We start from the raw sequence: 12,762 nt of genomic DNA on the forward strand, positions 1-12,762 counted from the left end.
AGATCAGTGACAGAGAACAAAGAACACAGAACCAGGTCCACATAAAATGCCCGACTGATTTCTAAAATAAAGGCGCAAAAGTAACTGAATGGGGAAATACAGCCTTTTCAACAAATGGTGCTAGATCAAGATGACATCCATAGACACAAAAATGAACTTCACGCTAAACCACACACATCATACAAAACTTAACACAAAATGGACCCCAGACAAATACAATTTTAGGAAAAAAACCTAGGAGACAATCTTTCGGACCCAGGGATAGGTTAAGAGTTCTCAGACAGGACACCAAAAACATAATCCATAAAAGGAAAAATTGATAAATTGGACCTCACTGAAGTTAAAAACCTTTATTCTGCAGAAGACCCTACAAAAAGAATGAAAAAACAAGATATAGACTGGGAGAAAATATATGCAAACTGCACACCTGACAAAAGACTAGTACCTAAATTATATAAATAAATCCCAAAACTCAACAGTAAAAAACAATTAATAAACCAAACAAAAAACGAGCAAAAAAACATAAAGGGACATTTCACTGAAAATATAAAGATGGCAAATAAGTACGTAAAAAGATGCTCAAAATTAGCCATTAGAGAAATGTAAATTAAAACCGTGAGTTATCACTATATAATTAGAAATAAAAATAGTGATAACACTCCTGCTGGTGATGATGCAGAGCTGATGGGAATGTAAAATAGTATAGTAATACCTGAAAGAATATAGCAGTTGCTTACAAAATTAAACAATGTGCTTACCATACAATTCAGTAATTGCAATTCTTAGACATTTATCCCCAAAAGATGAAAATTTACGTTTATATGAAACTGCATGTTCATAACAGTTTTATACTTAACAGTCAAAAATGGAAACAATCCAAATATCTTCAACAGGTAAATGGTTAAATAACCACATAACCATATCACGAAATACTAATAAACAGTAAAAACAAATAAACTATTAATACAACAATTTAGATGAATGTTAAGGGAAATACACTGAGTGAAAAAAGCCAGTCTCGAAAGATTACATGCTGTTTTTTATGTTAACATACATGTTATTTATATAATATAAATAACAATTTAATATAAATAACAATTTTTGAATTGACAAAATTATAGAGATGAAAAGCAGATTACTAGTTGCCAGAGGTTGGCAGCAGGGAGAAAGGGATATAGCAGTGACTACAAAAGGATATCACAAAGGAACATTGTCATGGAATTATTCCCTATCTTAATTGTGGTGGTGACCATGTTAATCTATTAAAATTAATTAAAATTAATGTTCAAAATGCACAGAATACATACACACACACAAATAAGTACACATATAATTGGGGAAATCTGAATAAGGTTCATGGCTTTATCTATCTATGTCAATTTCCTAGTTGTGATATTATCATATAGTTGTATAAGATGTTACCATTCATTGGCAGTATTGGTTGAAGGGTATATGAGATCTCCCCAAATTATTTCTAACAATTGTATATGAACCTACAACTGCCTCAAAATAAAAAGTTAAGGAAAGTACCAAGTTAAAAAAAAAAAAAAAGAAAAGTTAAAAAAAAAAAAAAAAAAAAACCTTCCCACAGAGAGAACTCCAAGCTCTGAGGTCTTCAACAATGAAATCTATCAAACGTTCAAGAAAAAGGTAATTTCAATTCTATATAACCTCTTTAGAAAAAGAGAATACATTCAACTCATTTATGAGGCCAACATTATCCTGATACTAAAACAAGCAAAAATATAACTATAAGCTATAATTATGAGCTTGTAACTTATAAGAAAACTATAAGCTAAATTTTATGAGCATAGACACAAAATTCCTACCAAAACTCAAGCCAGCAACATATAAAGGATAATTTATCATAACCAAGTAGGATTAGCCCAGGAATTGAATATTAGTTCAACATTAAAAAAATCATTTAATATGCTAATATACCAAATTAACAGAATCAATGAAAGAGAAATCATATAATCAACTTAAGAGATATAGGAAAAACACCTTGACAAAATTCAACAGCCAGTCATGACAAACATTCTCAGCAACCTAAGAAGAGAAGGACCTTTCTTCAAAGAGTGTCTACAAAAAACATATGGTCAGTAAGATACTTAATAGTGAAAATCTGAAATGTTTTCCAAGATGAGGAATGAGGCAAGGATGTCTACTCTCAGTACTTCCATTCAGATTCTATTGCAAACCTGGCCAGTGCGATTAAATAAGAAAAAGGAAAAAAAGAAGAAAAAAGGAATACAGGTGAAAAAGGAAGAAATAAAACTGTTTTAATATGCAGAGACATAATCCTCTATGTAAAAATCCTACAAATTTGGAAAAAAAAATTATAGGAAGTAATTGGGGCACTTGGCTGGCTCAGTTGCTACAGCACGTGAATCCTGATTTGGGTTGGGGTTGTAAATTCAAGCCCCAAGTTGAGGGTGGAGTTTAATTTAATTAAAAAAAAGAAGAAGAAGAAGAGGGGGAGGAATGGGTAGGTCTAGTAAAGTCGGCAGGATGCAAGGCCAATAAAAAAAAAAATCAACTGTATTTCAATATGTCCATGATGAACGACTGGATACTGAAATTAAAAATTAATACCATTTAAAATAGTATTTAAAACATTATGTTGCAGGGATAAATATAACAAAAATATGTGTAAAATTGTGCACTGAAAAATAGAAAACATTAAAGAAATGAAAGAAAACCTAAATAACTGGAGACAAAAAGGACTATCATGGATTGAACATTCAATATTGTAAAGACTACAGTTCTCTCTGAAATAACATATAGATTCAATATGATAGCAGGCAAAACCCCAATAGTTTTTGCAGAAACTGACAAACTGATTCTAAAATTTATATGGGAATGAGGAGCACCTGATTAAGCACCTGAAGCTTAACCTGTACAGCATGTGACTCTTGATCTCAGGGTCATGAGTTCAAGCTCCACAATGGGAGGTAGAGTTTACTTAAAAAAAAAAAAAAAAAAAAAATTATATGAGCATGAAGAGAACCCAAAATAGCCAAAATAATTTTGTATGAAAAGAACTAAGTTCAAAATATTGCCCTGGCTGATTTCAATATTCACTATAAAGACACGATGTACTGCTATAAAGACAGCTAGATCGATGGAACATCACAGAGAAATGAATTTACATGTATGGCCAACTAATTCTCAACAAATGGGAAAGACTGTCTTTTCACAGATGATGCCGGAACAACTGCACATTCATACAAAGAAATGAAAGTGGACCCTTACCTCACAGCACAGATAAAAATTAACTCAAAATTGTTCACAGACCTAAATATAAGAATTAAAAAGAGAAAACTTCCAGGAAAAAAAATGTATAAATCTTTGTGATGTTGGATTAGGTAAAGATTCTTAAATAGGACACAGAAAGCATGAAGTATAAAAGACCCTGTTAGGAAAAAGAAAAGAGAAGACAAACTGGGAGAAAAATATTTGCAAAATACGTATCTGATTAAGAACTTGTATCAAGACTATACAGAGAATTCTTACAATAGTAAGAAGGTAAATCTGAACATTTAACCAAAGTATACAGATGGCAAATAAGCCATGAAAAGATACTCAACATCATTAATCATTAGGAATAAATCAAATGCAAATTAAAATGATAACGATACCATTATACCTACATACCTAGAGAGGCTAAAATTAGGAAGACTCCCAATGCCAAGTGCTGTGGGAATGCAGCATGGTACAACTATTTTGGAAAGCAGTCTGGCAATTTCTTGTAAAGTTAAATACACTTACACAACTCAGCAATCCTATTGCAGGTTAATACCCAAGAAATAAGGATTTAAAAGGGTCCTACTCTAGTTATTTTTCCCAAGGAGTAAACAAGGTTTCATCATTTATGTATTATTAGCCATGAGCAGTGTTAAAAAAAATTTTTTTAATCTGCTGCAAGTACTTGAAACCCACCCACCCTAACCTTGACATCAATGACACTCAATTAAATTACCAAAACTATAAACCATTTAGTAAAGTTTTGCAAACCTCAAGCCAAGATGTATCAGTAAATATTCTACCACATCAACACCACAATTTCTAGCATGATACAGAACAGAAAATAGTAAGGCTAACCACCACTTGGAGAATCTTTTATTTTAGTTGCATGTGTATACCACAAGTTGCCATGTAAATGTATTTTTACTGTGGATCATGGTCAAACATTTTAGAAACACTGACCTAGAATGTGCCTACAATACAAACTCTGTGCTACCAGCAGCTCCTATCCCTTCTAAGCATTCTCATCCTATACCCAGGAAGAATGAAATCCACAGTAGAGCCATTCAAATCTGTCTGCAGCTGCTATGATTGATGTGTCTTTGGTGGTCTTATCTTCAGGAATCATCAGCATATTCTATTACATGCATTTGTCATATTTGACAGTCATTTTTCACCACTAAAATCAGACATCTTTCAATTTGCATTGAGGTTTCAAAACTAAAGAGACAAAATACGAAGATTCCACTAACTTTTCCCCCAGCAGCTAACAAGGAAGCAAAAGTCAGAATTTATTGACTCATATAACATATTGTAACTTGGCAACACATTATGAAGAACTGGGTAACGCAGATGTATTCAGAATATGCTAAAGAAGAATCTAAATGCAAAAATTATCCATTTCAATATATATGACTCCAATGATACTCCAAAAACACAGATTTCCTAATCCCCTCACAAATAGAAATTTCCAACTCCACTATAAAGTTGTCATAGGAAGGTACCGGGGTGGCTCAGTTGGCTGAGTGTCTGACTTTGGCTCAGGTCATGATCTTGAAGTTCCTGAGTTCGAGCCCCACATCAGGCCTGCTGCTGTCAGCATGGAGCCTGCTTCCGATCCTCTGTCCCCCTCTCTCTCTGCCCCTCCCCTGCTTGTGCTCTCTTTTTCTCTCTCAAAAATAAACCTTTAAAAATAAACAAAGTTGTCATTCGCTGCCTGCTATAGTCTGAATGGTTGGGTCTCTTCAAAATTCCCATGTTGAAATCCTAACCCCTAAAGTGATTAGCATTAGGAGGTGGGATCTTGGAGAGGTGATCAGATTAGGATTAGTGCCCTTCTAAAAGAGACCCTGCTTCTGCCCAGTGTGGTTACAATGAAAAGAATGCTATATGAATCAGGAAGCAGGCCCTCCTTAGCAGACTGAGATCATGATGTAGGCATCCTACTCTCAGCCTTCCAGCCTCTAACACTGTGAGACATAAATTTCTGTTGTTTATAAAGCTACTTAGTTTATGCTATTTTGTCAGAGCAGCCTAAACTGACCAAGACACTGCCTAATCATAGCTTAAGCATTTTATATGAAACATACTATACATTATGGCACACAACTCCCTTGAAAAGTTCTTTTACTCTTTTGTCAATTAAAGTAGAAAGGTTAGAAAGTAAAAATTCAAATGTGGACAAGTCCATTTAAAATGAGAGAAATATGAATAGAAAGAGGAAATGTACAGAAATGATAGCTTCTTTTATAAGCAATGTTTATCTTTATAACACTGTGTGTGTATATATATAAAACTTGTGACCAATAAGTTATCACAATAATCACTGAATCCCAAAAGCACTACCGTATCTTGAGAAACAAACATTTAAATCTACAGGTGTTTCTGACTCTGGACTTTGTAAATCACTCTTTAAAAAAAATAAATCCTACACTGACATTTAGATCAGGCCCATAAAGATGACAATAGCTGGCCTAGCCTCTGAATCCCGATGAAATCTTGTGAATTTCGGGGTTAAGTGAACATATGTATTTTTCACCTAAATAACATATAACAAATTATTTACCTTCATTCCCACAATATAAAAAGATGTTTTATGAACTGCAGTTTTCTTTGGTAGGAGGAAAATAAGTAATTAATCAAATTTAAAATCACCTACAAAGCCTGGAAAAACACAGACTATGGTGAAATAATTTGAGATGTAAACATTACAAGAAAAATCTGTCAATTCTATCTGTGAATTATTTATTTAGCGGTAATTCATTATGAAAAATACAAATAATGGAAATAAATTGGAAAAATAACCTACAATACTATAAACAATCAAAATGTTTGAAGTCTCAAAAAGAAAAAAGTTGAGAGAGAGAGAGAGAGAGAGAGGGAGAGAGAAACGAGAGAGGGAGGGCAGAGAGGAGAGAGGGAACCCAAGCAGGCTCCGAGCTGTCAGCACACAGCTCACAAACCGTAAGATAATGACCTATGCCGAAACCAAGAGTTGGACACCTAACCTTAACCCAGGTACCCCCACCTTCTACATTCTTTAACTTAGGCTTTATAAAGACTTTGTAGGAGTACTTCAAAATATTATTTTTAAGAAACTCATTAATTCAGTCACTACTAATGAGGATTTTACTATTTCCTGAATGCTATGCCAAGATTTAGCACTGGGGTGTAGAAGAATTACATAAACGGTGTAAAGAAGGTCTACTGAGGCCAAGAAATTACTTTACAAGTCATTTTCAAATACTTAGAAAACCACATTTAACGGATGCTGTTCAAGAATATGCTATTTATAAAGCATATGTAATTATCACATTTAAAATATTATTTAAGATAAGGAACTGCCTATATATATATATATATATATATATATATATATATATATACTGATATCTGAAAATCTATGATTTGGAATTTCTACTTAAGTCCGTGGATTCTTGCTTTTCAATTCCCCTCTACCCAATGCAAACTCTGTTCCCATTAGGGAGTTACAGGAGGAGGGGGAAAAGGAAATGTATAGATTCATATTTTTAACTGACTGTCATAGATACAGCTGAACTAACTGAACCAAAAGAAAACATTAATACATAAACCTATATAGATCAGTACTTAAACAGTCCAACTAATACAGGACCAAACAAATTTATTCACGCAGAACGCAGTGTTAAAGTTTGTTTTATCAAGCTAAAATTGAGTTCTTTTTCAACAAATAAATATTAAAATACTGCACATCTTTTTAGGTTGATTAAAAAACACACTCTCTACTATGCTTAATTTTAAGACAATCACCACTCTAGGTACCTATCCTACAACAAATGCACAACAAGCAAGTACAAGGATATTCACTGCGGCGCTTTTGTAACAGCCAAGGTTCATTTCCAGAGGAAAGGTCTGAGTGGATTACAGTACCATCATACAGTTAAATACTATGCAATAGTTTAAAAGACTGAATAGGTCTATTTTTACTGCCTGGAAAGATCTCCAAGAGGGAGTGTAGAAAAAGCAAATTGCAAAACAATGTTTACAAGATGACACCATATATGCAGGATTCAAACACACACACACACACACACACACACACACACACACACACACACCACACACAAAACTATAGCATTTCCATATGTACATAAGCGCTTGCAAAAATGCAAAGAAAAAAGTCTGCAGGAATATTCAAGAAACAGATAACTGTCACCTCTAAGAGTGTGAGAGTGTGTGTGTATGAACCTGGAATGGGAGGGAATCACAGGAATTTCTGCTTCACTTTTATTAAGTCTGTACAAGAATGTACTCAGATGTCACTTGAAACACTAAATAACAAGAATAGGAAAAAAAAAAAAAAAAGCTTGCTCAGTGCTCTCAAATAATTTACAAACCAGAACCGTTAGGTGTAAGATTTCATTTTCCAAAAGATGATTTGAAGGCAACACCAAATGACATCACCGAATACTTGCCTGGCAAAAAGTGACAAAACCGGAAAGAAAAAAAGTTTTAGATGATGTCTTATCTTCAAATAAAAAAAAAGAATAACACGTGCTGCAAGACTGCAGAAGAAAAAAGCCCCTTCCTAGAAATACGTCCACCTTACTGGACTTTTTCAGCTAGCTCGGCTTGACCCAGAATCCTCACAAAACCACTGTATCCAAAACGAAAAACAGCGGCATGCTGTTCCCTCAAGTATTGAAGGTTGTTTTTAGAAAGCTTAACTAAGAAACAGTAAATGCCAAGTGTGTTTTACAGGGGTGGGAATAGGAACGTGAAACCCTACACCTCCTTAAAGCGGTCAAAACGAACTGAACAGCACACAGTGGAACAGGGAAAGCGCGCGGGGGTGGGGAGAGCTCAGCTATCACTTTTAGGTTTTGGCTCCGAGCCGCAGGACAGTTTACGCGGAGTCCGTCTGGAGCGTGAAGTCCCCGAAAGTGGTCACCGCCGACACCCAAACCCTCCGAGGACTGGAAGGGAGGGGGCTGTCAACAAAAACTTAGTCCTTCGGCGGAGCGGGGAGAGCGCTGGGGAAGAGCACAAGCGCCAACTTTGGCTCGAAACGAAGCAGCTCCGGGAGGTTCGGCAAGTCTTCTCCCCAATCCCACTCCACAAGCGACCCCCCAACACCTTTCCGGGCCAGTGCCGTCTGCCCCCCCCCCATTAAGCCCCCCGAGGAAAACCCAACAAGGGCGGCGGCTGGCAGCATGCAAAGGGGGACTTGGCCGTGGGAGGACACCGGCAAGGGGTCCGTCGGCCAACGTCCACCCAGCACCCCAGAGTCTCCGGGGCGCCCCTGCCGAGGCGCTGTCCCACCTCCAACAGCCCCGGCGGCGCGGCCCCCTCCCCCACCTCTGGGCGGCGACCTCAGCGCCTCCGCCCCCGGGCCCCCGCTCACCCAGGTAGCGGCTCCGCAGCCGGGACGGGTCCTCCAGCCCGAGGGACCTTTTCCTCACGTCCCACAACAGGTGTGGGCAGGAGCCACCCCGAGACATGGCTCTGCCGGGCCGGGGTAGGAGGGGAGACCACCGCGTGGGGGAGGGGAGGAGGGGGAGGGGACACGCGGATCAACACCCGAGCCGCACCAGCACCATCCGCGCGCCGGGCCTCGCGAGCGCAGCGAGTTAGATGGCGGCGGCGCCCTCGCCCCCGAAGCCCGGCCGCGCCCGGGCCGGAGCTCGCCTCATACTCTCCTCCTCAGACTACCCAGAACATCCAGAGATCAGCAACAGTCCCCTCCCTCGGCCCCCCTCCAACAGGAGGAGGCGGAGGCGGCCGCGACTCCTCCCTCTCCTCGTTCTCAACACCCTCCCCTCCAAGCCTTTCTCGCGAGATGACGACCACCCCCGGGACTGAGGCCCGTGTGCGCCACGGCTGCCCTCACCCTAGAAAAGTGGGTTCGCGGCCCTGCAGCCAAATCCTTGACTCTTATGGAAAAGTGAGGAATTGAGAGAGAAGAAGATGAGATGTGAAGGGTCTCAGTCACGAGTCTCATTCCAAACGAAGCAAGAGCATTGTGCGGCGTCATCTTTAGTCGGGGCACTGAAGGCCCAAAAAGCCCATTTTAACTACGGGCCTTCTTAATCAGAGTGAAAGGTGACTAGAGCCGGTGCAGCTTCACTTTCCCTTCTCCAACATGGCCTCGAGGGCAGGAAGGAGAAATTAGAGGTTCGCGCTGGGCCCCGCCCGCACCGTGGGGCAGGCCAATCACAGTGGGCAGCTCGGCTTGCGCAAGCGCGCTGCCGCCAGGGCGCTGGGTTGGTTTGGTGAGGCAGTCCTTCTGACACCTGTTGCCATGACTCCTCCTCCTTCCCGCGCCCGGGGGAAGGAGGCGGACCCGGGGCGGGCCGTCGCAAAGCCTCCGCCCCCTTGGTCTTTTCTGGGCCCCCGCCACCCGGGGGTTCGCAGCGGGGCAGGCGGAGCTGCGGGAAGGGCACGCTAGGGAAGAGGAGGACGCGAGGAGCTGTGGCAGGAGAAAGTGACGAGTGCCCTTCGTTGTGATCCAGGGAGGAGCACGCGGCCACTGCCCCACTCGGCCGCCCACGACCACTCGTCCGCAGAGATGTCAGCCGCTGGCGTCCGGGGCCTTCGGGCCACCTACCACCGGGTCCTCGATAAAGTGGAGCTCATGCTGCCGGAGAAATTGAGGCCGATTTACAACCACCCAGCAGGTAATAGATCCAGAATAGCTCTCTCCGAGACCTTCCCTCCTTCTTCCTCGAAAATAGACCCTTAGAGGCCACGGACACCCTGCCGCTGGAGGCATCCATCACCCACAGCCCCCAATCTCTTCCCTTCGAGAGAATCGGTCTCACTTTTCCATCCTCCATGCTTTTTGCTTTCTCTCCATCCACGTCTTTCCTAAGTCTGTGATTTTCGAGTCAGCGCCCTTCGCGACCTTTCTTGCACCCCATCCCTTAGGCGCGTCCCAAACCCGGACCGGGCCTCTGGATTTTATCCTTCTCCATTTCCGCAGCCACGAATCGGTGTGGGCCCCCACGAAATTCTCATTCACTCCTCTTTCCCTCCAAGAGTAGCGGTAGATTGACCCACGCGGAGCAGAGCCGGCTTGTCGCACTGAAGGGTTTGGAGTAAAGGTCACACTTCCTTCAGCTCCCGCCGGCAGAGGCCTGCAGATGCGTTACCCGGGTTTCAGAGTCGGTGTCCTACCACGTCGCATAGGTTCAGTTTGTTTAAGTCTGTCCTTACACGTGAAATTACTGAGCAAGCTCTCCCTAGACTTTTTCGTGTGCACATTCCCGGATTTAAGTCTGCTGTGCCTCTTCCTGTAGGTGTGACCTTGGGCGAAATCCTAGATATTTTAATTTCTGTAAAATCTGCTCAGTGTAAGAGTTAACGATAACATATGTGTTTCATTCTTCATAAATGCCTCGCACATGTTGGCTCTTACTTGTCCTGTTGGAAAAAAAGTGTTCCTGTGGTTGAAAACAAAGAATTCTTTAAGAAACTGAAAGATGCTGATCCTTCCAACTCTTGAAGATCTGGAATTTTGTTAACCTCTTCTATAAAGTGGGCAGTAATAATACTTGTCTGGGAACTAAAACTGGAGATGCTGAGGTCTCTTTCAAGCCTAAGATTTAGCAAATGAGAAAATGTGTCATAAATTGAGTGCAACCCAAAAGTGATCCTTTTTTCCTTCATAGTTAAATATCTCTCTGCAGTTGGTATCATTAGGAAAGTTGTCTTTTCCCCTCGTATTTGAACTAGGAAGCCTGTCTCTGGAGTCTGAGATGATTACTGGCTCTGATTTCCAGTTGGATAATGGAATGAATAGTATAATAATGTTAGTGTACTTTAGTATACTGAAGTATGAAGTAAATACTATGCGTTAGTATATGATTTACTGCAGTAATGATACCCGTTATAACATTGATCTTTAAGGAGAGCTTAAGGAGAATTCTTTGAGAAGTGTATTTAGCTTATTTGCCTTTTAGTTTTTTTAATACTCAATTTTTTTGGAATTGTGCTGTGTTTTGTGACAAAGGTTTTCGGGTGGGAGGGTTGAGCAATGCTTCTGTAGTAATCCAGGCTTTAAAGTTAACTGAATTCTATGGCGTCAACTCGGACTCTCTTAAGCTTTGTATTTGGGCTGTAGGATAAGGGCAGGGTAGAGGAGGAGCAATCTAATACAGTGGAAGGTAGTTTTATAGTGATCTTTTCCAGGGCCTTGGCTTTAGCACACTTATAATTACCGCTTAAAATACTTTAGTCATCTTTCAGAATCAGGAGACATTACCTTTTCATTTGTAGACTGTGCATCTCATGTTGATATTCTTGGATTAGTTCAGTTACTGTCACCTCTTTTTCAGTGTGAGGGAAGGAGAATAGGCTCTGAAGCCAGACACAGGTAGGTTTAAAGCTTGGCCGTGTGACCTTGACCTTAAAGCCCCAAAGCCTTATTTTTCTGATCTATAAAATGGAGATGATAATTCTCATTTAAGGATTGTTGTGAAAATTAAATGATAAAATGGCTATAAAACATTTAGCAAAGTGTTTACATTTAGACTCTCAACAAGTGTTAGTTCTCTCCCATCTAAGCTTTTAACCAATACATGCAATAAGAATATGTACCTCTGTTGGGCGCTTGGGTGGCTCAGTCCGTTAAGCGTCCAACTTCGGCTCAGGTCATGATCTCCAGGTCCATGAGTTCCATCCAGCTCTGTGTTGGGCTCTGTGTTGGCAGCTCAGAGCCTGCAGCCTGCTTCGGATTCTGTCTGCCCCTGCCCCCCCCCCCTCAAAAATAAACATTATATTAAAAAAAAAAGAATACCTATCACTGCAAAATCATTGGTGATTAAAAAGTTGTAGGCACACAAATGTAGAAATGGAGAAGCATGAAAAATAGAACTCTTGATTCGTTAGTACTGAGTAAAATCTGAGGCAACTTTGATTACTGCTCCAAGAATTATCAGAGTGAATATTCACGTTTTTTGTGTGTGCTGTTTTGCATAATAGCGTGTTATTGAATCCTCATTTAAATGTTAGACTAAAGTCACACACTGGAGGTTTTTACAATGATATGCAAGGCTAGGATATTAACAGTTGGATAGCATACGTTGTGGATTCTAACGTTTTGAAATTTAATTTTATCACTGGCAGAGAGTCCAGATAGTAACAAGAACATGTCTTTATATAGATTTATATTAGAGTGACAATATTGTCGTATGTATTATATATCATTATATTGCAATGATATATAGTATAGTTAGACCTGCGGCCTTCATCATTCTCTTATGTGTTCTTCCTGGCACAATGTGATCTACCTCCATAGAGTAAGAATAGAGTTCTAACCAAATGTGTGTTTTAGCAAGGTCAGTTCTCATAAGGTATGTCCCTCTTCGCCACCACCTCCTGACTGTGAAAGTATGTGACTCTACACCAGCCAGCTGCATAGCCCTACTCCAGGTATTTGTCAGAGAAATAACCTTGAAATCATGCTGCCCCATGTTTACTTAAAAGCTTAGCTGAGGGGGAAAAAACCATTATTAGTGAAGGAGTGTCATTTGTATT

General features: G+C 40.2%; 2 protein-coding genes across 8 annotated transcripts in view; one reads left to right on the top strand and one right to left on the bottom strand.

The window, feature by feature from the left end:
- Window positions 1-8,992, bottom strand: part of DCAF6 (DDB1 and CUL4 associated factor 6) — a 132,716-nt gene extending 123,724 nt beyond the window's left edge. For 2 of the 7 annotated variants that reach the window (XM_027046136.2, XM_027046133.2), the window contains exon 1: window positions 8,630-8,992. In XM_027046136.2, the coding sequence (XP_026901937.1) occupies window positions 8,630-8,726 (97 nt within the window). In that variant the 5' untranslated portion in view covers window positions 8,727-8,992. The remainder of the gene's footprint in view (window positions 1-8,629) is intronic. The other 5 variants (XM_027046140.2, XM_027046138.2, XM_027046139.2 and 2 more) reach the window with 3 other exon arrangements.
- Window positions 8,993-9,589: 597 nt separating this feature from the next.
- Window positions 9,590-12,762, top strand: part of MPC2 (mitochondrial pyruvate carrier 2) — a 29,940-nt gene continuing 26,767 nt past the window's right edge. Inside the window, exon 1 of the mRNA XM_027046161.1 lies at window positions 9,590-9,902. Coding sequence (XP_026901962.1) covers window positions 9,794-9,902 — 109 coding nt within the window. The 5' untranslated portion in view covers window positions 9,590-9,793. The remainder of the gene's footprint in view (window positions 9,903-12,762) is intronic.

The sequence above is a fragment of the Acinonyx jubatus genome, chromosome E4 (genome assembly GCF_027475565.1).
Source record: "Acinonyx jubatus isolate Ajub_Pintada_27869175 chromosome E4, VMU_Ajub_asm_v1.0, whole genome shotgun sequence".
In the NCBI taxonomy this organism is placed as follows: Eukaryota; Metazoa; Chordata; class Mammalia; order Carnivora; family Felidae; genus Acinonyx; species Acinonyx jubatus.